We start from the raw sequence: 27370 nt of genomic DNA, 5'->3' as shown, positions 1-27370 counted from the left end.
TCTTAAAAGTTCATATAACAAAAGTAACAAGGAAATGAAATGACTACAAGTTAATAATTACAAAAGTAACAGTAATAAAATGAGTAAAAGTTAATAATAACAGAATAACAGTAATAAAATGATTAAAAGTTCATATAACAAAAGTAATATGGAAGTAAAATCCCTTAAAAGTTCATATAACAAAAGTAACATAGAAGTGAAATGATTAAAAGTTCATAGAACAAATGTAACATGTAAGTAAAATCCCTTAAAAGTTCATATAACAAAAGTCAACATGGATGTAAAATCCCTTAAAAGTTCATATAACAAAAGTCAACATGGATGTAAAATCCCTTAAAAGTTCATATAACAAAAGTAACATGGAAGTGAAATGATTAAAAGTTCATATAACAAAATAACATGGAAGTAAATCCCTTAAAAGTTCATATAACAAAAGTAACATGGAAGTGAAATGATTAAAAGTTAATAACAACAAAAGTAACAGTAATAAAATGATTAAAAGTTAATAATAACAGAATAACAGTAATAAAATGATTAAAAGTTCATATAACAAAAGTAACATGGAAGTAAAATCCCTTAAAAGTTCATACAGCAAAAGTAACATACAAGTAAAATGATGAAAAGTAAATATAACAAAAGTAATTGCGTTTTCCATTTTTGCCATATCTTTCAGGTTCTGTGTCTTCTTTCCATCAATTTCTATAGTAAGACCCAAATATGATTTTTTTCCAAAAAATCTCTAATTTTCTTAATAGCCTTAAGTATTTTCCGGCGGTCTTTCTTCCTGTTGACTTCGATTTCCTTTGGAAAGAAAAATTAAAAGTGTAATTTTGCATCTACTTATTCAGATGAATAGATTTTCTAATTCTTTACATAATGAACCTGAAAATGAAGCTGCTATAGGATCATTTCTAAAGAACACAGATTTTCCAACAATAGAAAAATATTCCCTAGGTCTGGATGAAGTAAAAAATTACATCGTACAATCCTAAAATACATTAAGGAACTACCATAATAGTTTGCCTTTGTGAAACGTTTTGGGATTTCATGCATTAATTGTTATTTATCTAGATGGGAGTCCAATGATGCTTGTGCTATTGAAACAATCCCGAATTGAAAAAAAATTAAATGGAAAATTATATTAATTAAAACATTCCTGTTTACTTAAGTAAAAGAATGAATAATAAAATCAATCAATACTTAAATGTATTAATAATTTATTTTTAAAATTAAAAATTAAATTAAAATTGAAGGCTCAGAATATCAGACATTTACAGCTTAAAGGAACTTAAATCAAATACTATATTTTAGGAAAATCCTAGAAACATGTTATGAGAGAAAGTATACTTTAAAACCCTCAAAATTCTATTCTCTTAGGAAATAAATGAATCCAAGTAGAATTTTTTTTTTGTCTAGTAAGTTATCATATTTCATGGATCAAGTATCTCTAGTCAAAGACAAAGGTATCATACTAAACAGGATTTGCAATTTAGGCCTTATAAAATATGAGATTCTATTTACTATAAATGAAATGAAATTTTGCCATTTTCCATGATTAATGTTTTTTAATCTGTTTCAGTGAAATTAATCTGACTGTTCAAAAACTACAAAACTGCTTTCCTGGTTACCAGTGGGTTTTTTTTTTTTTTTAATGCACAGAGTTCTAAAAAAGAATGACAGGTGGCTTAGCAAATTGAGAGCTAGGCCTAGAAACAAGAGGTCCTTAACTCAGATATGGCTGGGGAGGTAGACTCTAAATGATCATCATAATGCAAACACCAACAACATAGAAATTGGTTCTGATCAAGGATACATGTAATACCCAATGAAATTGAGCAACAGATTCAGGAAGGGTGGGGAGAGGGCAGGGAGGGAAAGAATATAATTCTTGTAACCAAGGAATAATGTTCTAAAAATTGATTAAATAAATTAAATTTTTAAAAAGTCATTAATTCAAATGTGGCCTTATATACTCTTTTTTTTTTCATTTCATTTCATTTCATTTATTTTTTAATTTGGTCAATTTCAAACATTAATCCTTGGTTACAAAAATCATATACTATTCCTCCCTCCCCTCCCCCTTCCCACCCTTCCCATTGCTGATGCGCAATTCCACTGGGTATTACATGTGTCCTTGATCATAACCTGTTTCCATGCTGTTGATGTTTGCACTAGGATGTTCCTTTATGGTCTACATCCCCAAACATATCCCCCTAGACCCATGTAATCAAGCAGTTGTTTTTCTTCAGTGTTTCTACTCCTACAGTTTTTCTTCTGAATGTGAATAGTGTTCTTTCTCATAGATCCCTCTGGGTTCTTCAGGATCACTGCATTGCCACTAATGGAAAAATCGATTACATTCGATTGTACCACAGTGTATCAGTCTCTGTGTACAATGTTCTCCTGGTTCTGCTCCTTTCACTCTGCATTACTTCTTGGAGGCTTTTCCAGTTCCCATGGAATTCCTCTATTTTATTATTCCTTTGAGCACAATAGTAATTCCATCACCAACATATACCATAATTTGTTCAGCCATTCCCCAACTGAAGGGCATCCCCTCATTTTCCAATTTTTTGCCACCAAAAAGAGTGCAGCTACGAATATTCGTGTACATGTCTTTTTCCTTATTATCTCTTTGAGGTACAAACCCAGCAGTGTTATGGCTGGATCAATGGGCAGACAGTCTTTTAGCCCCTTTTGGGCATAGTTCCAAATGGCCCTCCAGAATGGTTGGATCAATTCACAAGTCTACCAGCAATGCAAATATCCCAACTTTTCCACACCCCCTCTCCCCATCATTCATTACTTTCTTTTGCTGTCATATTAGCCAATCTTCTAGGTATGAGGTGAGTTGTTTTGATTTGCATTTCTCTGATTATTAGATTTTTAGAACACTGTCCCTTGCTCATTTATTAATTATAGAATGGCTTGATTTTTTTGGACAATTGATTTACTTTTTGTCAATTTGAGTAATTAGACCTTTGTCAGAGATTTTGTTATGAAGATTGTTTCCCAATTTGTTACTTCCCTTCTAATTTTGGTTGCATTGGTTTTGTTTGTACAAAACTTTTTTAATTTGATGTAATCAAAATTATTTATTTTACATTTTGTCCCAAAAGCTATGATGTTTGGACTTGTCATAGACTGTCTTGCTGAGGTCACTTAACCCATGTCTATTCCACTGATCCTCCTTTCTCCCTCTTAGCCATTACCAAATTGTTTTGATGACCACTGCTTTATAGTATAGTTTGAGATCTGGTACTAAAAAGGCTACCATAGTTTGAGATCTGGTACTACAAAGGCCACCTTCCTTTGCGTTTTTTTTTTTTCATTATTTCCCTGGATATCCTTGATCTTTTGTTCTTCTCCAAAAGAACTTTGAGCTTTTCTTTGATGTTTGATAGAATTCCCTTGTTAATTCATCAGGCCTGGGGATGTTTTTCTTAAGGAGATCCTTGATGGCTTGTTCAATTTCTTTTTCTGATATGGGATTATTTAAGAATTCTATTTCTTCATATGTTAATCTAGGCAATTTATATTTTTGTAAACATTCATCTATATCACCTAGATTAGCATACTTACTTTTAGCGAGCGATTGTCCAGTATAAGGAGTTTTCCACCATTTATTCCTTTACAATAAAATTTTACAACATACTCCTCCATTCCAATGCTCCATAACCAATTACCAACTTCAATATTTGTCCACTGTGTTGGCAATGTTTTAGGGGCTTCAGTAGAATAAGGACAGTAATCATCCAATACCTAGAGATCAAGAGACACAATATTTAAAAAGCTTCCATGACTATATGTTAATATAACCATAGACAGCAAAAACTCAAAGGAGCCTTAGAGACCATTTTTCCAAAATCATCCCTCCTTTCACAGTTCGTTTTTTTATAATTTTTGCTTTTCAAGGCTGCTGTATTTCTTATCCCCACCACCCTTTTCTTTCATCTGTATGTCAAAAATTCACAGAACAACAAGAGATCTGAAGTGAGTTTTGTAAACCAGGAAAAAACTTTATTTTTTGCAATGAAAATACTTTGGAGCCTTTTTAAAAATAGCAGTATTCTAAAACAGGCAAAATACTCGATATATTTTCACTTAAGGAGTGATGACTTTGTAAGGGAATGTATTAATACTAAAATGTTTCCACCTACTCCAAGTTAAGACAAGATGAGAGGAAAATTATCTACATCCAAAGTGTATTCAGTTATTCTCCATGGCCAAAATAAATTGAACTAAAATCTACCTTTACCCAGGTAGTTTTGTCTCTTCTTTGGCCAGGAACACAGGCCACTTTACCCAATATCCACCCAGGAAGGAAGTTGAGGCAACTTGGCCTGGTGGGAGCTGCTGGGGTTTCGAAGAGTCATCATCAGGTTCTAAGACTAGAAGTTAGATTAGCTAGGTGTTAGCTAACTTTAGAATCTAGTGATGGTTCTTATAAAGGCAAAGAACCCTCAAGTCCCCAATTCCATCTTCCAGTGTCTGATATCCATAACTTTCCAATTGAGGTTACCATATCAGTTGAGAAACTGGTCAGGAACTATTAAAGTGCATCCTAGTTTTTTGTCTATTTCTACTGATGGGTAATATTTCTAGAAAGTAAATGGAAACAAATCTTACTTTTTTTACAAGATTTTGGCAAGTTGACCATCATGATTACAAATACTAAATATATTCAATGTTGTCACCTTTAGGTTTGGAGGAAAGCTTGTATTTTGTTGCCATTTATTATTTTATAAGTAAAAGAAAATTGAAAAAAATATGCCCATCTCCATTAGACAGTGTTGTGGGGGTCCTTTTTCAGTATCTATTAAGAGATGGGGGCTATCCTTAGAGGATTCAAAAGAATTCCAAATGTGAGGCAATTCAGAATTTTATTCTTGCTAGCTAGAGCACAAACAAAATTGGGCAGGTCAGAAATACCTCCTAATGCCTGGTGGGTGATGAAATCTTTAGTTGGACTTACTCATATGTACATGTGTATCTATTTATTTATGTATGTGTAAAAATATGTGTGTGAAGATCAATAGATATTTTCTCAATTGACCTCATACCTCATATTCTTTTTTTATTTTTAATATTTTTTCAAGTTTATATGATTCATTTTCTTTCCCTTTTTCCCTCCCAGAAGCAATAAGCAATTCTACTGGATTGTACAAATGTTATCCCTTGATATCTAATTTTATATTATTCATTTTTACCATAGAGCTCAAACACCAAATCATATATTCATATAAACAAGTTCTAAGTGTTAAGTCTTAAGTTTCTTTTTCATTTCTATTCCCATAGTTCTCTCTCTCAATATAGATAGGATTCTTTCTCATAAGTCCTTCAGGAATGTCCTGGACTATTGTATGCTGCTAGTAGTAAAGTTCATTATGTTGGATAGTTCTACAATGTTTCACTTTCAGTGTATATCATTCGATTGGTTCTGCTCATTTCACTCTGCTTCAGTTCATGAAGGTCTTTCCAGTTCATATAGAAATCAAGTAGGTCATCATTCCTTATAACACAATAGTATTCCATCACCAACATATACCACAATTTGTTTAGTCATTCCCTAACTGAGGAATATCCCCTCATTTTCCAATTTTTGCCACCACAAAGAGCTCAGCTATGAATATTTTGTATACGCATTTTTCCTTATTATCTCTTTGGAGTACAAACCCAGCAGTGGTATTGCTGGATCAAAGGATCAAATGTGTTCTTTTAAATCCCTTTGCTCATAATTCCAAATTTCCCTCCAGAATGCTTGTATTAATTCACAACTCCACTAGCAATGCATTAGTGTCCCAATTCTGCCATATCCCCTTCAACATTTATTATTTTCCTTCATTGACATATTGGCCCATCTGTGGCTCTCATGTTCTTTTTTTTGCTCAGTAACACAGGCACAGTCAATCAAGACATACACATGCAATCTCTCCTCTTATTTTACCAACAACCGAAAGTGGTATTTCTTGTTAAACTTTTACCATTTTACCTACCTGTTATTTTTTAAATATTGTACAGCCCCTTCAGAGACCCCTTCTGTCTCATGGAGGGAAAATTATCCTAATATGTTATCACTTCCTACCTGCATCAGCCCATAACAATTCAACTTGCACTTTTCTCTAGGTTAAGTGTATTTCAATACTCTGTGCCATCATTTTAGAAAATTTTTAGCCAACAATATTCTGAGGCCAAAAGTTGAATCAATTATCCTTTGTCCTTAGAACATCCAAATACAGAGAATTCAAATGTTTTAAGAGTTCTTAATCATTCCCTTTTCTTGAGAGAGGTTCTTGAATGATCTCTGGGAACAAAAAAGTGACTTCAAGGCCAAACAGTTGCCGCTATGGTACTTTTGCTCCTTACTCGGGTAATTTTATTCCTGATTAATACTGATTATTAATTATGACAGAATGTTAACTCCTCAATCCAAGGTAAATTATAGTTTTCTAATTCAAGAAAAAGCTCACTCTCTAGTAATTTAAATGGGGAAACAAACTTAAATCTTTGATAAATTTAACATAATGAAAATTTACCTCTTGATCAATTTCTTCCCACTTGTGCACATTCTTTACTTGTTCGTCATGTTTTTTAAAATGAAAGAAGTTCCACAGCTTGCGTTCTTTGATATTGCTAGAATCATACAACATTTGAAAGGGAAATAATTATTAAAACACAAAAATACATTCTACTATGACACAAAAAAAGATCTTAAATAGATGCACACTATAAAAATTTCATGAATTTCAATTCTGAAAAAAAAGACAAAGCTACATGTTAAAAGAGTTTGGAGTTACACTTTTTGTAGGATACGTGCTATGTCAGCACATGTATTAGAGAAGGGGCAAGATCAAATTTGGCGCTATAGGTAAAAATATAAAACTAGATATGGAAGCCAGTTAAGTTAAATATGTGTGCATATGGCACAATATAATTTCTCTACTTCTTCCTCCTCCACATTAACCACAACTAATACATGATTTGTCTTGTAAGGAGTGAGGGGGTCACTGATTTAGATCTCAAGTAACGCTAGATGTCAACTTGTAATATTTTATAGATGGGAAGTCTGTAACCTATTGATCAGAAAATACTTGAATTTGAACACATGACTAGGTGATAAAACTCCAGTCTGAATGCAGATAACTCAGATTCCATGTCCTATACTTTTCCCACTAAGTTGTTATTATCAGACTCAAAAAGAAATGGATCTCTCTGGGTCACATCCATAAACTGTGAATTTGACACCTTTACTCTATGCCAGCACCCATTAAAGGAAGATTTGAACAACTGAGAAAATTCATATAAATAATGTTCTTTTGTAGAAAGGGGCAAAAAAACATAGCAAACAGTAGCCAAAGAGGTAAATTCCAGGAGAAATAAAATGTTTTGTTTATTAAGAATATTGTTATCCATATATAAAAAGTACATCTCTTACTGGAACCAGGAAAATCTCTTTTTAGGCTTTCCCTCTGTAGGTTTTCCAGTGCTAATAATCTCTTCCTCCACTACTATTTCTTCTTCTTCTTTTTCTTTTTTTATTTGGGTCTCTAAGAAAAATAAATAATTCAATGAGTACAACAGTACACAAATATTTTACTAGGATTAGCAAGGGACAACAGCAATCTTTCATTGGTTACTATTGCTGACCAAGGCTTAGACATCTTATAAAGTGAAGGACCTACCTTTGGCCTTGATTTTAGAGCCAGAAGCCATGAAGTCACCGCTGGGAAGGTAACTATCTGAATATCTTCTCCGGGCCTCATTTTTCTCACCTACAAAATGAAGGGATTAAAGTGGGTGGTCTTTGAGGTTCCTTCTAAGACTGATGATCTAGGATATCTACCAAGAAAATACTAGTCCCATTGCAAGGGCAGTTTAAAACAAGTAAAGCTAGATTGAAGAAGACTTAAAAGGATGAGACAGTCAAAAATGTTGATTAATCAGTTGGCAGTGGTGGTGGTGATCCTTATGTTTGAAAAGTACCAGTGACATCACAGAGTAATATCTTCACTTGTGTATGAATTGGATTTAAGTGAGTTGCACAAAATTGTCAGCCTCACTCTTTCTTGCAGAATCATCTAAATCCTTTGGCAAGACAAAAGTCTGGATGACTGACACTGAACCTAGATGATTGACACTGAACCTAAATGACTTTAGTGTCTTAGATGTCCAACCAAACTCTACGCACTCCACAGTGCTTACTTCAGCTACATTCATGGTTACTGAAGCAAATTTTCTCATCCAACCTATTCCAGGAGGAGGTATTCACAAGCCTGGAGTAGATATCAACCTAACTTAACCCATCTGTTCAGTTTTAACAGGCTGCTCCACATGCTACAACTTCTTGGAACCACAGGTGAGAGCTAAGTGACAACTAGACACCAAAGGTAGATAAGCAGCCCTGAAAAGCGTTCAGCAAGCCCTCACACTAGAGGTTCTAATATTCTCTGAACAACAATCATATTAATTGTTGGTACTTGGCAGCCAAAAAAAAGTCAGCCCCTGAAGTACAGCATTCATTTTCAAACTGTTGCTCAATTCACCAGTATTCATTCTTCCAGATATCAGATTCATAAGGCTGAACCAGATTTCCTTCTGTTAGCAATGACAGTGATACTCCAAATGTTCACAGATTCACAGTGCAAAAGGAATGCAAGTAATGGATGGCACCCAGGAAAAAGGTGTTTTCTAATGAACAATTTATACAAGTGATATTTATAGCTAAAATAGGAAACCTTCTCTATTTGCCAATAAATAAATTTATGGAGTATGGCATATGATAGATATAAACAAATTTTTGCCTAAAGAATAAATGGGTCAAAGAATGAATCATAGAAACAATCAATAATTTCATTAAAGACAATGATTATAAGGAGACAACATATCAAATTTTTTAGCATGTAGCCAAAGCCGTACTTAGAGGAAAATTCACATCTCTTATTGCTTATATCAGGTAAAGTAGAAAAAGAGCAGGTCATAAGGGAATTGGTGATACAACTAAAAATCCTAGAAAAGGACAAATTTAAAAATCCTCAATTAAACAGCAAATTGGAAATCATGAAAATCAAGCAAGGGATGAATAGATTGAAAGTAAGAAAACCATAGAACTAATAAAATAAGACAAATAGTTTGTTTTATGAAAAAATAAAATAAATAAATCATCGGCATACTTGATTAAAAGGGCATTTTGATTTCATTATATTAAAAAGGTTTTGCACAAATAAAACAAATGTACTTAAGATTAGAAATGAAAAAACAAATTCTGAGGAAAAATTTATAGCAATTTTTGACAAAAGTCTCATTTCTTAAATATAAAGAGAACTGAGTCAAATTTATAATACACAACATTCCTCAATTGAGAAATGGTCAAAGGATTTGAATAGGCATTTCTCAGAAGAGATTAAAACTTTACATAGCCATATTTTAAAAAATTCCCAATCACTATTGATGAAAGAAATGAAAATTAAGCCAACTCTGCAAAATGATCTCATACCCTTCAGATTAGCTAACATGACCAAAATGGAAAATGATAAATGTTGAAGAGGAGGTGGGAAAATTGTAACACTAATAAAATTCATTGGTGATAGTGTGAATCGATACAACCATTCTGGAGACTTATATGAAACAATACCCAAAGGTCTATACAACAATCTCACTAAAGGTTCAGGATCCCAAATGGATCAAAGATAGAATAAAAGGAATTAACTGTGCCAAAATATTATTATCAGCTCTTTTTATAGTGGCAAAGAATTGGAAACTGAGGGGTTGTCCATTATTTAGTGGTTGAATGATCAAGCTGTGGAATATGGTTGTAATGGATTACTATTATGCCATAAGGAACAATGAACAGGATGAATTCAGAAAAAGTGAGCAGAACAACTATAACTAGAGACTATAACAGAAATATTATACAATGATCAACTGTGAAGGACTAAACCATTATCATTAAGCTTCCAAGGTAATACATGAAGAACATACTATCAATGGTCAAGGAAGCTACAAAAAAAAAATCTGAGTGTAGATCAAAACTTGACATCTTCCACTATAATAGTTATATTATAAATTATAAGTTATATTATAAATCTTCATGAGATTTCTATTGAATATGTGTGTTATGTGTCTATCATGATGGGAACCATATGGAAATAGGTATTACATGATAGTATGAGTATAACCTATATCAGATTCTTCACCCCCTCAGGTAGGGAAAGGGAGATGGGGGTATCTGAATTTTAAAATGTCAAAAGAAATGGCCAAAATTATTCCTATAAGTAATTGAATTAAAAAAAAAAAAGATTTTGTTGCAATGAGACCAACAGAACGTTGATAAACCAAAATGGATGTCATTAAAGTAGGATGGATAATAGACTCTAACCAAAACCATGTCCCAAGGATGTAATAAGAAATCATATAAAGATTGTCTTCAGTCTAAACATGATCATAGATATTAAAAAAAACTTAGGTGGATAATAAGTTGATTTTATATGTCAGATAGATAGTAATAGGGAAAGAGGAACAAGATCTTTTTCTGTATTATTTCAAAAGAAGGGAATACAACTAAATTATTAAAAAAAGCATGAGCAAAATAAAATTGTACTGAAATCTTTTCTAAAAGCTTAAGTAATTTAGCAATAGTGTGGCCTGGATGTTGAGAAAATGAGTTTCCTATCACTGCATATTTTGAGGCAGAAGCTAAATGACATTCTGACATACATATAGGATAGATTTCTATAGCAATTAAAATGTTATAGTAGAATATTTCCAAGGTCCCTTATAGTTCAATCACCCAGAGAGGGATCACCAATAGTTGAGAAAGCCTTATAAAGCAGCTGGCATTCTCATTATTAGAGATATGAAGGGAAAAGGATTATTAGAGATATGAAGGGAAAAGGAATAGAGACCAGAGATTCGGTGAGTGATAGAAACATTTGTTCCAAATTTCTCTTTTCTATCAGAAAACTTTAGGGTCAAATGTTTTGAGCAAGGATATATGTCTTACCTGAATTGAAATCCCCTTGGGCTAATAATTGCCCTGGTGATAAATCTTCATTTTTTATCTCTTTAGGTTTTATTTTAAATTGTTCTAGTAATAATTCTTCTTCTGGGGCCAATGGTAAAAATGTGCCTTCTTTATTTGATTCATCAGGTTTCTGTTCCATATTCACTTTGTATGTGTTCATGTCTTTATATTTGTCTTGAAAAATGTTAGCCTGAAATTTACCAAATGAACCAAAATAAATCTATTAATTACACGCTATTCAATCCTTTTCCTCTCCAACAGTCACAACCATCTCATTTATTCCTGCTAGCCACTTATCTGACCTCTTTATTCTCAAATGACCCCTTAAGATCTATTACATTCAAAAACATATGCACAAATTCCATGACTAGTAGCTATTGAGTAAAACTAATCAGGATAGGACGAGAGATTTACATGAGATTAGAGACAGGGATAGGTTTGGGAACTGAGATGGGGACATGGATGGGAATGGGAAGAGGGAAAGAGATAGGCATGTAGATAGGAATGAGGTTAGGGATAGAATCCAAAGCTTAAAAGCTCTCCCAGCTAAGAATTGTGTTTTTCAAGGCAAGGTGACACCTTCACTGCCATTTAGTTGCAGGAAGCTGCCAAAAGCAGTAAGATGTTACTGACCTGGTGAGCTTCAGACATCCAGGATGGACATCAGGGGGACCACTTCAATACATATCACTTCCTAACACTACAAAATGAAGCCTCTCTTCCTGCATAGTTCTGTATATACAGGGGGAAAGACAGTTTCTGCTTCTAGGAGGATTGTAATTTAGTAAAATGGACTCCAAGAGATGTTCAAAAACAGTCAGTGGAAATACCATAATAGCTGAGAAATTACAGTGACAAGCCCTTTTGCAAACTAGAAGAATGTTAGGGCAGGTCTGATGAGTAAGTAACCTGGCCTTAGATAGAGGTATAGATATCGACACATACACACATACACATATATAAATAAATGTGTGCATGCATTTATGTGCATATATATGTATATACTGACACACAGATTTACATGCGTATAGAAAAAAGGAAAAATGATATTCACTACTAAGAGCTTCTTCCATGTCTGGTCTTCTGGTCCTCAGCTAAGCTCTGGGTATATAAGATTTATATGACTACAAAGATATAGATATAGATATATGCATATATATATATTATATATAATAAAAAATTTATGTCATGGTACTCTGGGAATTAAGTATGGAACCCTCTGGTGTCAGAGTATGGAAGGTACTGGGTTTAGACTTTATCCAATAACAACAGGAAAGCCTTGATAATATGTGACCGAGACACTGGGTTTAATCCTCAAATACAAAAAGAATTTACTGATGTGATAGATGGCAGAACCAGTCTAACTAATCTTTGTGAAATCATTGCCAAATGGCTCTTGCTATCCATTCCATCCATTCTACCACTGAGACCCCAGGACTTCTGAAGCATTCCATCTTGTGCTTCAGCTGAACCTTATTTTAAATGTTGTACTTTCCACTTAGAGTATCGAGTAAGAGTGTCTCAAGATCAGGAAATGTTTCATTTTTTCTCTTTATGTCTCCAGCGCTTAGCAGCATTTTGCACACATCCAGAGGTACTTCAATTAGTAGTTACAATGATAGCATAAAAGTAGGGGAAATCGATTGTAAGGCCTACATTCTAGCAGACTTCAGAGGCACATTCACAGAGAAAATAATAATAAAAAAAGCCTGGTGGGCCTTCTTCACTTCAGAAGGAAGAAAGATACTGATTCACATCTTAAGACCTAAGAGTAGTTAATAGCTGCAATGGAGTAAGGGAAGCAAGGAAGAAGGATACCCCAGCCGATGATCCTTTCTCTTGATCAAGTAGACACAATTCATGGATTAGTAGTAGTAGTAGGCTGGGGTTCCCAAATGATTTCCATACTGGATTTTCTAAAGAGTGATAAGTAGTACTAGGCAGAGAGTAGTGATATGGGAGTTTTGGTCAATTCACCTTTCATAAAGCAGTCCTCTTAGGCCAAGAAGAGTTTTAGTAAGATTGAAAAGTTTTGTTTGGACTGATCAAAAGAATGGATGAATGAAATAGGAAGCATTTATTTCATGCATTATTATGGGCACCATTCACACTGACTGCTTTGCTTTCCACCACTTTTATCACTGTGAACACAACTAACATTCAATAAAACTTGATTAATGGGGAGGAACTGTGCTGTCTTACCTGCTCAAAGATAGCTTGGATGTTTTTTCTACATCCCTGATCTTCTTCTATTAATATTTTCAGTGCCCCAATAACAAATTTCAGGTCACTGTGGAAGAAAAGGTAGCAGTTTCATACAACTGGCAATCAAACCATCTTGGAATTAAAGAGATTTGGACTCAAGTTCTAGTTCTAGAACCTAGTTGTAACTTGCCACTAATTAGTTGTATTAACTTGGGCAAGTCACTTAGCCTTTCTAGGCTAGGTAGGAACATCTATTTGGTTCTCTACCTTTAGTTCAACATTTTTTAAAATATATGTATGCATATATATTTTAAATATCATTCCAGAAATCTCCTAGATATCTAAAGTAATTTCTGTAGACCTCTTAAAATTGCAATTGAAATTCTTAGCTCATTAAATTCTCTAAAGGTTGTATACAAGTTGTAACCAGTTTTGATGAAGTCCATCCATCATTATCTATGTGACAAATGCAGCACATCCCTAATGAGTTATGATTTTGCCACTGAAAAAGGTGTTTATGGGCTTTCATAATGATGTTCTTCAGTACAGTCAGAGGGGAAAGGTACAAAAATCAATATAATAGAATATATCTAATAGGCAAAAACATTAGCTTGAAATGATTCAGTATATCAGAAAGATATTGATTAGATTAACATATGAACTTTAAAAAAATTAACTCTTAACACAAGCAATCAGCAAATAAAATAAGCGTAACAAAGACATAGGCAGGGACGTCAAAAATCCTTTTCTCCAATTCCAATAGACTTCTTTTACTCTCATGGAGGTTAATAAATTAAAAGTAGTTAAGAAACAATAAACTTCCAGATCTCTTTTAAAGTTCATTCCCCTCCGCACTATTTATTAACTATTTGCACTTCATTTGTCAGAACTCGGAAATTTCTGATAGAAGCAATGGGCAGGATTCTCTACTCTGTGTGTTGAGAATATTTAAGAATATCAAAACTTTTGACATGGGCACTGTACCCCCAGAAACTCAGGCAAACTATTTTGGACAGAGAGACACACCTCCAGGCTACACCAAGATCCTATCAGGCTATATCTCAAGATATCTTTTTGTTAAGGAATCTTCATGCCTCCAGGCAGACCCAAGTCAGATGACCACCTCAACCCCACCAAATGCCTGAGTGATTATTAACACTCTAGGTCATGTCCACACCATGACATAGCATCTGTTGTAAAGAGTATAAAATCCCCAGAACTGATGTCGTCTGGGGGGACAGCTTTTCCATCTATGCTGTCCTTAGGGGAGCAGCCTTTCCTTTCATGCTGTCCTCCCAAGGAACTGCTCCCCATCTTGCTGCTCCACCTTGCTATCCTCCTGGCCATTCTCAACATTGCCTCCTAAACTAATAAATTTCTCTTTTTGTTTTTAAGCTAAGTTTTGGAGTCTTGCATTCTTTCCAAAGGTATCCTTCCTGAACCCCAGGGGTACACATCTGAACCTCATAACATTTTGTCAGAATATTTCAGTTTGGTCTCTAATTTAAGCAGTCTAGCCTGTTGCATATTCTTTTTTTTTTTAAACCCTTACCTTCCTTCTTGGAGTCAATACTGAGTATTGGCTCCAAGGCAGAAGAGTGGTAAGGGCTAGGCAATGGGGGTCAAGTGACTTGCCCATGGTCACAAAGCTGGGAAGTGTCTGAGGCCAGATTTGAACCTAGGACCTCCCATCTCTAGGGCTGGCTTGCAATCCACTGAGCTACCCAGCTGCCCCCTAGCCTGTTGCATATTCTTGAGAAGCAAACAAAATGGGAAATATGCAGTGCAAATACATATTGCTAGTAAAAAAAAAAACAAGAACTAATATGCACTAGTTAGACATCAAGCAATTCAAACTGTTCTGTGAGAGTTCCTAGCATGCTTTGTAAAAGCATTTTTCCTCCAAAAAAAAAAAGGGAAGACTGAATGGATTTTATTTAAAGAGTAAACTCAAAGAAGGGCAAAACTTCAAGGGAGAACAATAGCATATTTTCATATGAAAGAAAGATTAGTCCTCGATGTTTTGGGTAGGAGGCAGAAAAATAAAATCTAAAATCCATTGATTTGTGTTAATGTGCCCTCAAAAAAAAAAAAACAGCAGAGGGGTCCCCTTTCCTGTGAAAAAAATCCTGAGTTGCAAGCTGGGTGCCAAGGGTCAGTTTAAGAAATTCAGCTTATAAACTAGAAGGGGGTGGGGCTGAATAGCATGGTGTCACTTTTCCTCACTGAAAAATAGCTAGCACAGGCTCAAAAACCCACCTGGAGTGGGGAAAAGACTGGCCAAAAATTGGGGAATCTCACCCTCTGTGCAGAAACTTGAATCAGAAATAGCAGTGGGAGACTGCAGCTGAGCACTCTTCCCAAGAGCATGCAGGGGGAGGAGAAACCACTGCTAAGATCTGGTGGTGGGTGGCAGCAGCAGTAGTGGGAGGAGAGCTGGTTCAAACAGATGGTGGGGAAAGCAGGTGGGCTGGCAGAAAAGCATGCTTGAAAAAATTTATCTATTCTATCTTAAAAAAATATTTGAAAATTCTCTTTGTGGTAAACCAAAATGTAAAGATTAAAATTAATATTCTATAAATTTTATTTTTAAACTTCTATTAATTAATAACTAAAATAAAAGAACTACCGATACCCAGGACCAGTCATGAAAGAAGAGAGCAATTGAGAGGAGCTACAGAACTTATAAACAGTTATGTGAATTGACTCAAATGTGCACAAAGGGAAAAGTATTCTGGGTAATGTAGTAGGGTTTCAAGATTTTCTAACTATACACATGAGTATTCCCTATTTCAATGAAATTATACATCTAGCCTATATCTCTACTTACTCAAATATTATTTAATGAGCTCTAAAGATAAAATAAAAACACACAACTCCAAAATTATGCCACATGATTCTCCCAATCATTGTAACAGAAGTAATCACAGCTCTCTTGAATTGTGATTTTTCTCATATTAGAGGTTCAAGAAAGGCCTAAACTTGCATTTAGAACAAATGTGAATAATGAATTTTGCACTATGTCTGCCTGTCTATCTGACTGTCTTCTCATATAAATGTCATGATAATGGAGATGGAACATGCTCAGAGCTGTGACAGGAGGAGGTATGTGTGTGTGGGGTGTTATCGCATCACCTCCTTTGATTCTCCAGGGCAGTGATGGCAAAACTTTTAGAGAGCAAGTGACCAAACTGAAACCCTCACGATGCATGTAAGAACAACTGACTTTACTCCAGACAGGGGAAGGAGGAAATGTTCCCATTTGACTGCTAGGCTGAGGGGCAAGTGATATAAGAATTGTCCTTGTGCACATGGAGAGGGGAAGGGAGCAGCCCCTCCAGCACACCTGCTATAGGTTCACCAAAAAGGCTCTAGGATAGTGATGGCAAACCTTTTAGAACCTTTTAGAGACCATGCCACCCAGCAACCAAGTGTCCTCTGCCCTTACTCAGACAGGGGAGGGAGAAAGAGAGGAGAGTAGCCTGAGCACTCCACTCAGGAATGGGAGTGAGTACTGAGGGGTAAGGATGCACAGTGGAGAGAGGGGAAGGGAGCAGTCCCCCTACCCCAAGTTCTTCTACCTTTCTAGTAATTAACTCTGCCATGGAAGGCATATGTGTGTCCACAGAGAGGTCTCTCTGTGCCATCTTTGGCACATGTGCCAGAGGTTTACCATCATGACTCTAGGGCATGTGGCAAATAATTCTCTCCTGAACAGAAGGAGGATGGGCTGTCCTCCCCACTCTAGGAGTCTGGCAGCTTTTTCCATGTGGACACAAGATCTTTAGGGCTCAATTCAGCAAACTTGAACCTCTAACTGCCTGTCCTACATAAATGATCCAACATCAGTCTTGAGGTTATTGTGTTCTGCATAAAATCAACATTCTGAATTTCAGAGGTCCAGAGAGCCTGAACTGCATTCAGACCCTGTGTTTATTAAGCCTATGTTTTATGAAGAGGAAATACATAGCTGTCTCACAGAGTAGATCAAGTACTTTTGCACTTCCTTATTTGACCAAATTTTTCTGTTCAATTTTCCTTGGAGCTACCTGGTAGAGGCAAAAGGAAGCAAAGACTGAGATAAATGCCTGATCTTTCCTTCAAGTGGTCTGGTCTCCCCAAGACTAAAGTAGTCATTACATGCTTAGGTCGAAAACAGGAAAGACCTTAATGGAAAGGGAGAGGACACAGCATCATCCCAATCCTCTGGACCCCAGTATCCTGTGAAAAGGGAATTCTTTACTGTCTATCCTGAGTTAACACTATTAAGTACCCCTATTTAGTACCTTCACTAGACAGAAAAAGAGGATTAACTCTCCTTTGTCTCCTTTTAAATTGTACCAACAAAAGATGAAACACTATATTTAGTACTAGATGAGAATCTAGCAAGGTACTTAGAGAATTCACACCTCAGTCAGCCAGGAATCTGTGAATCTTTTTGATGAGAATTTAACCTTCAGAAGGTGAAAAGTTGATCCTACCCATACTGCCCCATGGGCAGTGCTAGACAATTTGGAAACTGTGACTGACCCCTGAGAAGAGGGGAGGGGACAAGAAGTCACCATAAAAAGCAAACCCCGAACTTCTTTAGGGCAGAGTGATTGTCTTTGAGAAGATAGTCTGAAGAGATTGTCTTCTGGAGATAGTCTTAGATAGTCTTCAAGGGAGCTTTGCTGGAGACTTGCTTGGATCATGGGTTTGGAACTACGCTTCTAATTGGACTCTGACTCTAGGATTATTCCCTTGGGTGAGTAAAAGGCTGATCCCTCTCCTAGATTTTAGAGAGACTAACTTCCATCTTGGAGGAGGCTGCAAGGTTCCTGGTTAGAGCTAATTAATCTCTTCCTGGATTAAGCAGACCCAGAGAAAAGCATTTAGATTGATAGGATAGATAACTTCTCCATCCCCCTTACATTTCTCTTCTTTATTGTTTCCTCTCTATTTGTAAATAAATTCTGACTCAAGTTGTAATAAGTACTGGCAATCACATAATTTCATATAATCATCATCCAACCACTAATTTTAAACTTTACAACCCTTTGTCACTGTTATACTTCTTTGGGAAATTCCTATCCCTATTTGATATCACAGGCACACAGCTGAGTTATATTTTACTCTTTTCTCTAGGTAATCCAACTAAAAATGTGAATATTAATGGCAGCAAGGATAGGTAGGTGGCACACTGGATGTGTCAAGCCTAGAGTAAGGAAAGTCTCATCTTTTAGGTTAAAATTCAGTCATCAAATCCAACACTTATTAACACTGTAACACTAGGCAAGTCACTTAATCACGTTTGCCTCAGTTTCCTCACCTGTTAAATGAGCTAGAGAAGGAAATAGCAAACCACTCTAGTATTTTTCCAAGAAAACTCTGAAGAGTGTCCTAGGAAGAATTATACAACTGAACAACAATATGACAATAAGTTGTGACTCTAGGAAACTTCACTGTCTTAACTTTGCATCTATCTTGGAGTGACCATAGATATTTGAAAAAATTCATCCTTCTATATGTTCAATAATGCTAGAAAGCAATGAGTGCAAAAAACTCTGAATTTTTCACTAAAACAGTGTCAATATTTAAGAAGTCCTGGAGAGATACAATCAGAACTGGACATTATCACTAGATGTATGAAGAGTCTAAAATATATTGTCCATTTGAAGAAACCTAGGGAGTTTCATGCTTGATTCCACACTTTTAGTAACCTAAGGAACAATCATCATGCTTAGGAGACTCTAGCCTTTTTGTGCTATTTATGTTGAACATGAATTTACATAATAGGGAGTCAGTGAAACACTCTAAAATAACATTTTTAAATCTATTCTTCTGCCTAACAGTTTTTGCTTATCCAATGCTCTCTCTAGACCTTTTTTTGTCTTGATTCACAAAAAATATATTTTCATGAACAGCTAATTGGCTGAGTGGATAGAGAGATTCTGGAGATGGGAGGTCCTGCATTCAAATCTGGCCTCAGGTTCTTCTTTGCTATGTGACCCTGGGCTGGTCTTTTGACCCCAATGCCTAGCTCTTACTGCTCTTATGCTTTGGAACTGACAACACTTAGCTTCAATTATAGGACAGAAGGTAAAGTTAAAAAAAAACATTCTTTTTGTTTTTGTTTTTATCTGTTCTATTTGCTATACATCAAAGTTTATCAAGATGTTTCCAGATTTCTTCTATTCCTGATATTTACTTATTTTAATGCATTATATTATTGCATTCTATATATTTATAAGCCAGAAATGATGAGGCCATTCCTCATCAGGAAAATATTATCCAAAAAACCCACTGAATATATACATTTTTTAAATTGAGTCTCCAATTTGGAAATCTTCCCAGTAAATGGAATTTAGAGGCAAAAGCATATTGTTATTTTATTATTAACCTTTCACTAAGTTTTGTCTAAAAAAACCACTAGTTTACATACTCAATAAAAGCTTACATATATATCTTTATACCTATATATATATATATATATATATATACCTGGCCATCCAGTACCATGGTACTCTTGGACTTCTACAAATACTTGCTTGTCCTCTCACAATAGTGATATCTCTAATTTTTTCCTTTAAATGGAGAAAATGTTTAGAAAGTGTAATTACAATATAGGCCTAAAGCTAAGAAATCTCAAGAACATGCTTAAAATAAACAAACAAAATCCACTCTCCTAATGTGCTAATGTTTAAAGATTTCATAATTGGATAGGAAAGAGGTTTTAAGGAGGCAGTAGTAAATACTTTTATACTTTTTGCAAAATGAAATATATACCAATATACCCATATACACACTTTGAAAGATTAAATATATTCTTTGATCTTTCTTCCAAAGACATTATCATTATTAGAGGAAGGATGGTCATTTCAAAATTATAGTAAAACATTTTAAAGAGTTTGCCAAAACATCTAGCGAAATAGCACAGAATAAAAAGCAAGAGCCTGCTTATGCATCAGCATAACAACATGAGCAACTAATTCAATCATAATTTCTTAAGCATCTAAAAAGTGCAAGCCCGTGTATTGTCCTGGGGATATAAAGATAAAACATTCCTTCACCTCCAGGGGCTTACAGATTGGTAGACCAGCCTTTTGGGGAAAGCCTTAGAGATAGGATACAGAAAGACATAAAAAAAAAGATTGTTGGTCAGAGATTGTTGTGAAAAGGAATCTTAATGGAAATGTTAAAAACAAGAATAATAAAAGAGGTCTAAAATTAACAGGTCCTCAAACTGAACCTTCAAAATTAATAAAATTACTCAGGATTACTTGACAATAATTAAGAGTTCATAAAATATTCTACCATGAGGAAGTCCCAGAAGATAATTAACTCGGCAATCCAGGGGTTCAAAAACCCAAAAACAAAAATGAGAGAGGAAGGATTCTGTATTCTGGAAGGCCTGAGAAAAACTGGAAATCATGTGATACAAATGAAGGTTTGAATAGGAAAGGGCTATATAATTTACCATAATGAATTCAAGTTGCATATACAACCTTAATATCAACCAATACCCATACAGCATTCAAAATTAGAAAAACAACAGGAATAAGACCTCTTAGACCAATATTTGTGAGGCATATTGATGGTGAAAAACTAGGGGGTTTGTGATCATAATAAAAGAAAAAATAGGAATTTTGCACTACTGAGAAAGATTTAACATGAACAAAATCAATGCAACTAGAATAGAAGTGAAACCCCAAAGTCATCAAAGGCAGGAAATCAAGGGAATATGTGTACACTTACACATTCTTTGTCTGAATACAAAGTGTCCGTTAATTTGGGAAAACCTGAACAAATGCTGTGATATATTATATAATGAGATATTATTAAGTTTTTGAAATTAACAATAAGAATTCTACAAGACATTAAAAAAACCCATATTAAATAATGTAAAGTAAGCAGAAACAGAAGGCTCTTTAAAACTAAGGTAAATTAAAGCAGCATTAAAAGATTGCCATCCTCTGACTAATTGTAATGGAAAATCTTAGACTGGGACAAAAGCTAGAGATATAAAAATATACATACACATACACACATGTATATATCTCCGTTGTTCAGAAAGGAGCAAAACTATCAGATTCAGTTGCTGTATTTATTGTTCAGTTTTGCTTAATTCATTCTCTATACTACAAATGATAATTCAGTGGTGAATGTTGGAGTGCATCAGAGAAGATTAGAATGTAAATCTCAGAGACATTGATAAAATTGCATAAAAGAGCAACAATAAAAAAGTATGTAATAAATTAAGATGAAGTTACTGAAGAGTAGGAAAGGAAACGTTTTAAAGAACAAAAATTTTATTTTAATATTGTTATGATAAAAAAGAAAGAATTTTGCGTTTCTGCATTTTTTTATTTGGTTCACATAATACCTGTACTATGAGCGAATCCATAAAATATTTCTTCCTTTCCTCTGACAACTCGAGGAGTTCGATAAGTTCTGACTTGACTTCAGGTGGTTCGCGGCCAATTTCAATCCTAGGTACAAAATATGCACATTTAATTTATGTACTTTGGATTAAGACATAGCCATGCAAAGAGCAGAATGGGGAAATTCAGCTAAAAGCTTTCATTCTTACAAAAACAAAACAAAACAAAACAAAACAAAACAAAAAAACCTCTTCAGGTTCAAGGAGCATTATTTGCCAAGAAAATAAAAATTCATTAACTAAAAATAAATGCAAACGAAAATCAAGGGTTTGCTTGAGATGTGATAGAGTACTCAGAAAGGAAGGTGCAAATGGGTCCTAAAATGTCTTGTGAACTGCTGAACAGAAAAAAAAAAGAGGGTCATTTCCTAGCAAAAGAAGACAAAAAGAGAAATTATTTAAACATGTTAATTAGGCTATCTTTCTCCCCAATTTTTCTGTTTGAACACATTGCTAAAGAAATTTCCAAATCAAAAACAATGATCTAGCAATCTCTGCATCTTAAAGAAATGTGGGAAAATTTACTTACTGGAAAGGAGAATCGTCCATTTTTTTAAAAGTAGAGATGATTTCTGCTTCATCCAATCCAATTAGATTGATGTCACCTATTTTAATAATCTGGTCAAATACACGGATACTGAAAAATAGAATTGCATAGTAATTAAAATTACATTGAAGATTTTTATGACCTAAAAGTCCAATGCATGTGTATGATTAGAAGATGTGGTACTAATTTAAGAGATAGACTTCAATGACTCATCATACCATTAGTATAATGGTTGCCACTTACAAATTTTTCAGTCACCACTTCTCTACAAATTAATCAGAGGACTTAGAGGGCTGGTGTGTCTCAATAATTTCATTACCCTGCAGCCTGTCTGGGGATTCTTCCCTGGATTTTTTTTAAGTGGGCTTCAAGGATGATTAGTGTTCATAACTGAGTCTGTACTCCAAGCCTTTCCAGCTGGCTAAGTCTCAATAATGAAATGAGATTGAAAAAGGAAGGGACTTTGGCAGATCTTGGAAAACACAGTGAGAAGGATCCAAGAGAAATCATCCACAAACACAGATGCCCTCCTCCAAACAATTATCAGAGTATTGTTTCAATTTTAATATTCTTCAGAAAGTCAATAGGATCTGCAGAAACTAAAACAAATGATTCTTCTGAGGTATCAGACAATGCCCCACTGACTGAAGACTGAGTAAGGAGACGATAATTCAGACGGAAACTTCTAGTTGATATTTTTATTGTAGAGACCTTGGGTGATAATAAACAGATAAATGTCATCATAGAAACTGAGGAAAAGAAAACAACTTTGGGAGGTTAAGAGGAGAAAATTTCCACCATTTATTTGGGATATTCAGGATGGGCAGCTAAAGAAATCAATTCTGTTACAATCTAGGAAGCAGGAAAAAATTCTAAAACCATCTGGGCTAAGTGAGTTGGGGATGAAGAAGTAATGAGCCTCAGGCTTTGAAACAGAAAGCCTGATGGCGTTTTTTGCTTTCAGTTCTATGTAACAGAGTGTCATCTCAGGAAGAATTCTATTTTAAAGTCCAAAATTACATCATGAGCAAGGACATAGAGGGTACCATTTGACCTCAGTTGCATAGTAAATTCTTACAAGGTTAAAGTTATGATTTGGCAACCTATTTGCATTTCTTATTTTTTTCCTTTCTCAAGGATTCACTTTGGGCAGTTTATAGTAATATTTTAAATGTATATTCCTACATTCCTATATCTAGGAAGCCCTCTCTCAATTCAGGAATTATTTTATTGTATAGTCAAATTTCAATAATCTCTGAAGATAGTTGCCAGTGTCTCATGGATACCATTTTTTCTAATACAACCAAAGTATCCCCCACACCCAGATTTTCTCACATTTATTTAGTATAGATCTTTTCTGCACACAATAGTAATTTGTTTGTTGCCTAGTCAATTCAGTTTTTCATTTCTCCAAATCAAGAACTATTTTCCCACTTTCTTTATATCCCTTCATGGAGAGCACAGGTTCTGGAATGGTATAGATTTATAAATACTTGTTAATTTGACCTGATTTGGAAATAGCTGGGCACATGTTTACAATGGGCTCATTATGGCAATTATTAAAGACCTTCTCAATGATCAAGAATAAAGTCACAGTTTACAGACCAAGTTGGAGTGGAATTATAGAATCTTTGTTTCCAAGCCAATTCCATTTCCTTACTAGCTTGGTCATGACAATATTTTTAAAGTTGATATTTCTATATTTTTCAGAGATTTTATTTGTGTAGTCACTTTCCATGTTTACAATATTAGCCCTTTTTAGAATGATGTTAAATCCTCCCTACAAAGTCAATTCTTATAAAATTACAAAACCAAACTCACCATCCAAGTTTGTGAACTGCACCTCCTTCAATAATTTCAGTTATAAAAACCCCTGGTTCCTTTCCATCCTCATCTGCTGGATCAAAGAAGATACAAGTACAAAGCCCCAGTTCGTTGTCCCCTATAAATACAAAAATAATAATAGTAATAATAATGAAAGCCTAAAACATCTGAAGCAACAGTAAGAACAAAATTTCCTCCCAGTACAGTTGGCCTGGTCACTCTAGCTTTGCACTGGAATTATAAGCCATCCACTTATACTTTACCGGTATCTTTTCCTTAATAATTAACAATATATATATCTGACTCTGTTTACAGTCTCCCCTAGACCAATGATTTTGCTGAACTTTCTACCTTTCAGCATATAAGCACATTAAAATATTTTTAATAATTAAAATTTTTTCTAAGGACATATAAAATCTATTTTAAGTTCCAAATTCTTTCCTACTCACCCTGGTCTCCAACCTCATTAAAAAGGTAAGCAATTTGATAAAGATTATACATATGCAGTCATGTAAAACATATTTCCTTCCTCATTCATCATGTTGAGAAATAAAACATACCAGGAAAAAAGGAAAATAAAGTAAAAAAAAACATATTTTGCTCTGCATTTAGATTCCATCACCTTTTCCACTGTAAGTGGATAACATTTTTCAGTTTTTCAGAACTGTCTTTCAATCTTTGTATTTCTGGGCATAGCAAAGTCATTTACAGTTGATCATTGCATAGCATTGCTGTTCATGCACCCATTGTTCTGCTTCTGCTCCCTTCATTATGTATCAGTTCATATAAGTGTTCCAGGTTTTTTGAAATCATCTTAATCATCATTTCATGTAGCACAATAGTATTGTTACAATCACATACCACAAATTTTTCAGCCATTTCACAATTGAATGTTATCCCTGAAATTTTAAGTTCTTCAACACAAAAAAGACCTGCCATAAATTATTTTGTACATAAAGGGACATATTTTTCATCTTTTAAAAATTTCTAATCTCTTTGGGATACTGTCTTAGTCGTGATATTGCCAAGTCAAAGAATATGCACAATTGTATAGCTCCTGGAGCATATGTCCACATTGTTCTCTAGAATAGATGAATCAGTTCAAAATTCCACCATCTGTACCTTAGTGTCTCAAATATTCCCCCATCACCTCCAACATTTTTCATTTTCCTTTCCTGTCTCGTTAAGAAAATTTGATAGGCATGAAAAGTAAGAGTTGTTTAAATTTGTATTCTTCATAGTGATTTAGTGCTTTTTTATGTGGCTAGAGACAGTTTTTATTTCTTCATCTGAAAACTGATTATTCATATAATTTTAGCATCTATGAATTGGGGAACAACCTGTATTCTTTATAAAGTTGATCCAGTGCTCTATATCTTTGAGAAATGAGGCCTTAATCAGATCTTTAAATTTTTTCCCATTTTTCTTCTTTCCCTCTGGTTTTGTGTGGAAAACTTTTAAAGGTAATGAAAATGATCCATTGCACCTCCTATAATGTTCTCTGTCCTTTATTTGATAATTCTTTTCCCCCTAATTTAAATCTGGCATTACCCTGAATGCATAAATCAAATGCCACTTTGACCTTATTTTGATACATGATGTGCGGCATTGGTCTACATCTAGTTTCTGCCAAAATGCTTTCTGGTTTTCTCAGCAGTTTTTGACCCAGTGAGTTCTTGACCCTAAAATATGGATTTTTGCATGTAAGAAACACAACATTACTAAAGTCATTTCTACTGTGCATATTGTGTACCTACTCTATTCCACGGATCCACTACTCTTTCTTCATCAATAATAGATTAGTTTGAAGATAAGTACTTTATAATAATACACTTTGATATCTGGTATGGTTAGATCATCTTCTATCATATTATTTTTCACTAAACAAGGACAAGAATATCAATGGAAATAGTGCCTTATTACTATAACTCACCTTTCTGAAATTATTTTAAAAGTTATAATATCAAAAATATTAATCAGTTAAACTTACACTCCTTAATCTTCATTTGGGAATTATTCCTAATATTTTTAATATTTTCTAGATTTGATGTTTATTGATGTGAAAAACAAATTAATAAAAATAAAATTGATGAAAAATGGCATACATGTATGAAATAAGCAATTTTATAGTTAAAGCTTACCTTTGTCTATTTGACAAGAAAATAAATCGAGGTTCTGGACTCTTCTTTGCATCATTTTTTCACAGAGAAGATTAAAAGCTATCAACAAGCTTCTTGAACAAGAAAATATTCGATCTTTACTTGAAAAAAATTAAAAAAAAATTTAAGTGCATGGGCAACAAAATATAAATAATTTCAAAGTACAGTGGTGTGTTAATTTTATTTAGAAAAATTAGTTTTCTTGATCAGTCTTTTGACATTAATTGATACGCCCCTTAAAAATTCTTTTTATCTTAGTGTTAGACCCCAAGATACACAAGAATAATATTTCCATTCACAATGTATCTCATATGTTCAAATTTACTCCTGTATGTTGATTAAATTTGAGGGGGGAAAATCAGCATTATACCTAATGGAAGGGGAGGAATTCTAAAGGTATATACAATTTTGCTATAGCCTAATTAATGTTTATGGTAAGTGGTACAAGGCACATTGACTAACATTCTTTTCTTTATACTCTAAAACCATCCTTTAATGTTAATTAAATATTAATATTAATTAATGAATTCTAATTATTAATGATCATTAATAAATTATTATCTTCAATTAATCAGAATTTATAATATAATGATTATATCCTATCCTATCCTATCCTATCCTATCCTATCCTGTCATATTATTATATTTATACAACATAACACATTATATTATAATGATTTAATTATTACATAATCAATTATTGATTGATTATCATTAATAATTGTTATTAATTAATAATTGTTATTAATTGACTATTAATTCTCAACCATTAATTAATAATTGATATTTATTATTAAGAATCAATTATTAATTATTGTTAATTAATTAATAATAAATACTAAAAGATTTTAATTAATAATAATCAATTAGCAATTGTCATTAATTAGTAATAATATCAATCAATATTTAATGATTAATACTTTACTATTTTAATAAGTTAATAAATACTTTATTTAAATTGATTTAAAAGTTAAATTAAATAAATTAATAAATAAATAAATTAAATTCAAAAATGAATAAAATATATTTATATATACATATATAAAAAGAAAATGTATTTAAAATAAATTAATTAATTAAATATACTCTAAAATACAATAATTTAATAATCAATAATTAATATTAATCAATTATTAATTAGGGACATATACTAATTGATGATCATTATTCATTATTATTTTCCACAATCATTA

The 27370-nt window shown here is 33.7% G+C and overlaps 2 protein-coding genes across 2 annotated transcripts; both read right to left on the bottom strand.

Moving 5' to 3' along the window:
- Window positions 1–526: 526 nt before the first annotated feature.
- Window positions 527–6665, bottom strand: LOC130459060 (neurabin-1-like). Its single transcript, XM_056826337.1, has 3 exons — window positions 6537–6665; window positions 3583–3762; window positions 527–801 (listed from the first exon to the last, which is right to left on the bottom strand). Exons 1-3 carry the CDS (start codon window positions 6648–6650, stop codon window positions 700–702), a joined length of 396 nt encoding a protein of 131 aa, XP_056682315.1. The 5' UTR covers window positions 6651–6665; the 3' UTR covers window positions 527–699.
- A 751-nt stretch (window positions 6666–7416) lies between these two features.
- On the bottom strand, window positions 7417–26732 carry LOC103097992 (uncharacterized). The gene is made up of 8 exons (XM_056826336.1): window positions 26160–26732; window positions 24016–24136; window positions 21591–22284; window positions 19709–19791; window positions 13223–13310; window positions 11000–11210; window positions 7683–7772; window positions 7417–7547 (listed from the first exon to the last, which is right to left on the bottom strand). The coding sequence occupies exons 3-8, from the start codon at window positions 21609–21611 to the stop codon at window positions 7432–7434; spliced, it is 609 nt and encodes a 202-aa protein (XP_056682314.1). The 5' UTR covers window positions 21612–22284; window positions 24016–24136; window positions 26160–26732; the 3' UTR covers window positions 7417–7431.
- Between the last annotated feature and the right edge of the window lie 638 nt (window positions 26733–27370).

The sequence above is a fragment of the Monodelphis domestica genome, chromosome 4 (assembly GCF_027887165.1).
Source record: "Monodelphis domestica isolate mMonDom1 chromosome 4, mMonDom1.pri, whole genome shotgun sequence".
In the NCBI taxonomy this organism is placed as follows: Eukaryota; Metazoa; Chordata; class Mammalia; order Didelphimorphia; family Didelphidae; genus Monodelphis; species Monodelphis domestica.
The sequence above is the reverse complement of the archived record's forward strand: the minus strand, read 5'-3'. Positions and strand labels throughout refer to the sequence as shown.

What these genes read in the sequence shown, in the direction of transcription:
- LOC130459060 (XM_056826337.1), bottom strand. Translation starts at nt 6,650, where the DNA reads ATGTTGTATGATTCTAGCAATATCAAAGAACGCAAGCTGTGGAACTTC. An exon ending in GGGAAGAAATTGATCAAGAG is followed by an intron (nt 3,763 to 6,536) that starts GTAAATTTTCAT and finishes CTTGATCTCTAG; the next exon opens with GTATTGGATGATTACTGTCC. An exon ending in TGGACAATCGCTCGCTAAAA is followed by an intron (nt 802 to 3,582) that starts GTAAGTATGCTA and finishes TTCTTTCCAAAG; the next exon opens with GAAATCGAAGTCAACAGGAA.
- LOC103097992 (XM_056826336.1), bottom strand. Translation starts at nt 21,611, where the DNA reads ATGGATTCGCTCATAGTACAG. An exon ending in CCATGGTACTGGATGGCCAG is followed by an intron (nt 13,311 to 19,708) that starts GTATATATATAT and finishes TTTCTTCCACAG; the next exon opens with TGACCTGAAATTTGTTATTG. An exon ending in CTCTAAAATCAAGGCCAAAG is followed by an intron (nt 7,548 to 7,682) that starts GTAGGTCCTTCA and finishes TATTTTTCTTAG; the next exon opens with AGACCCAAATAAAAAAAGAA.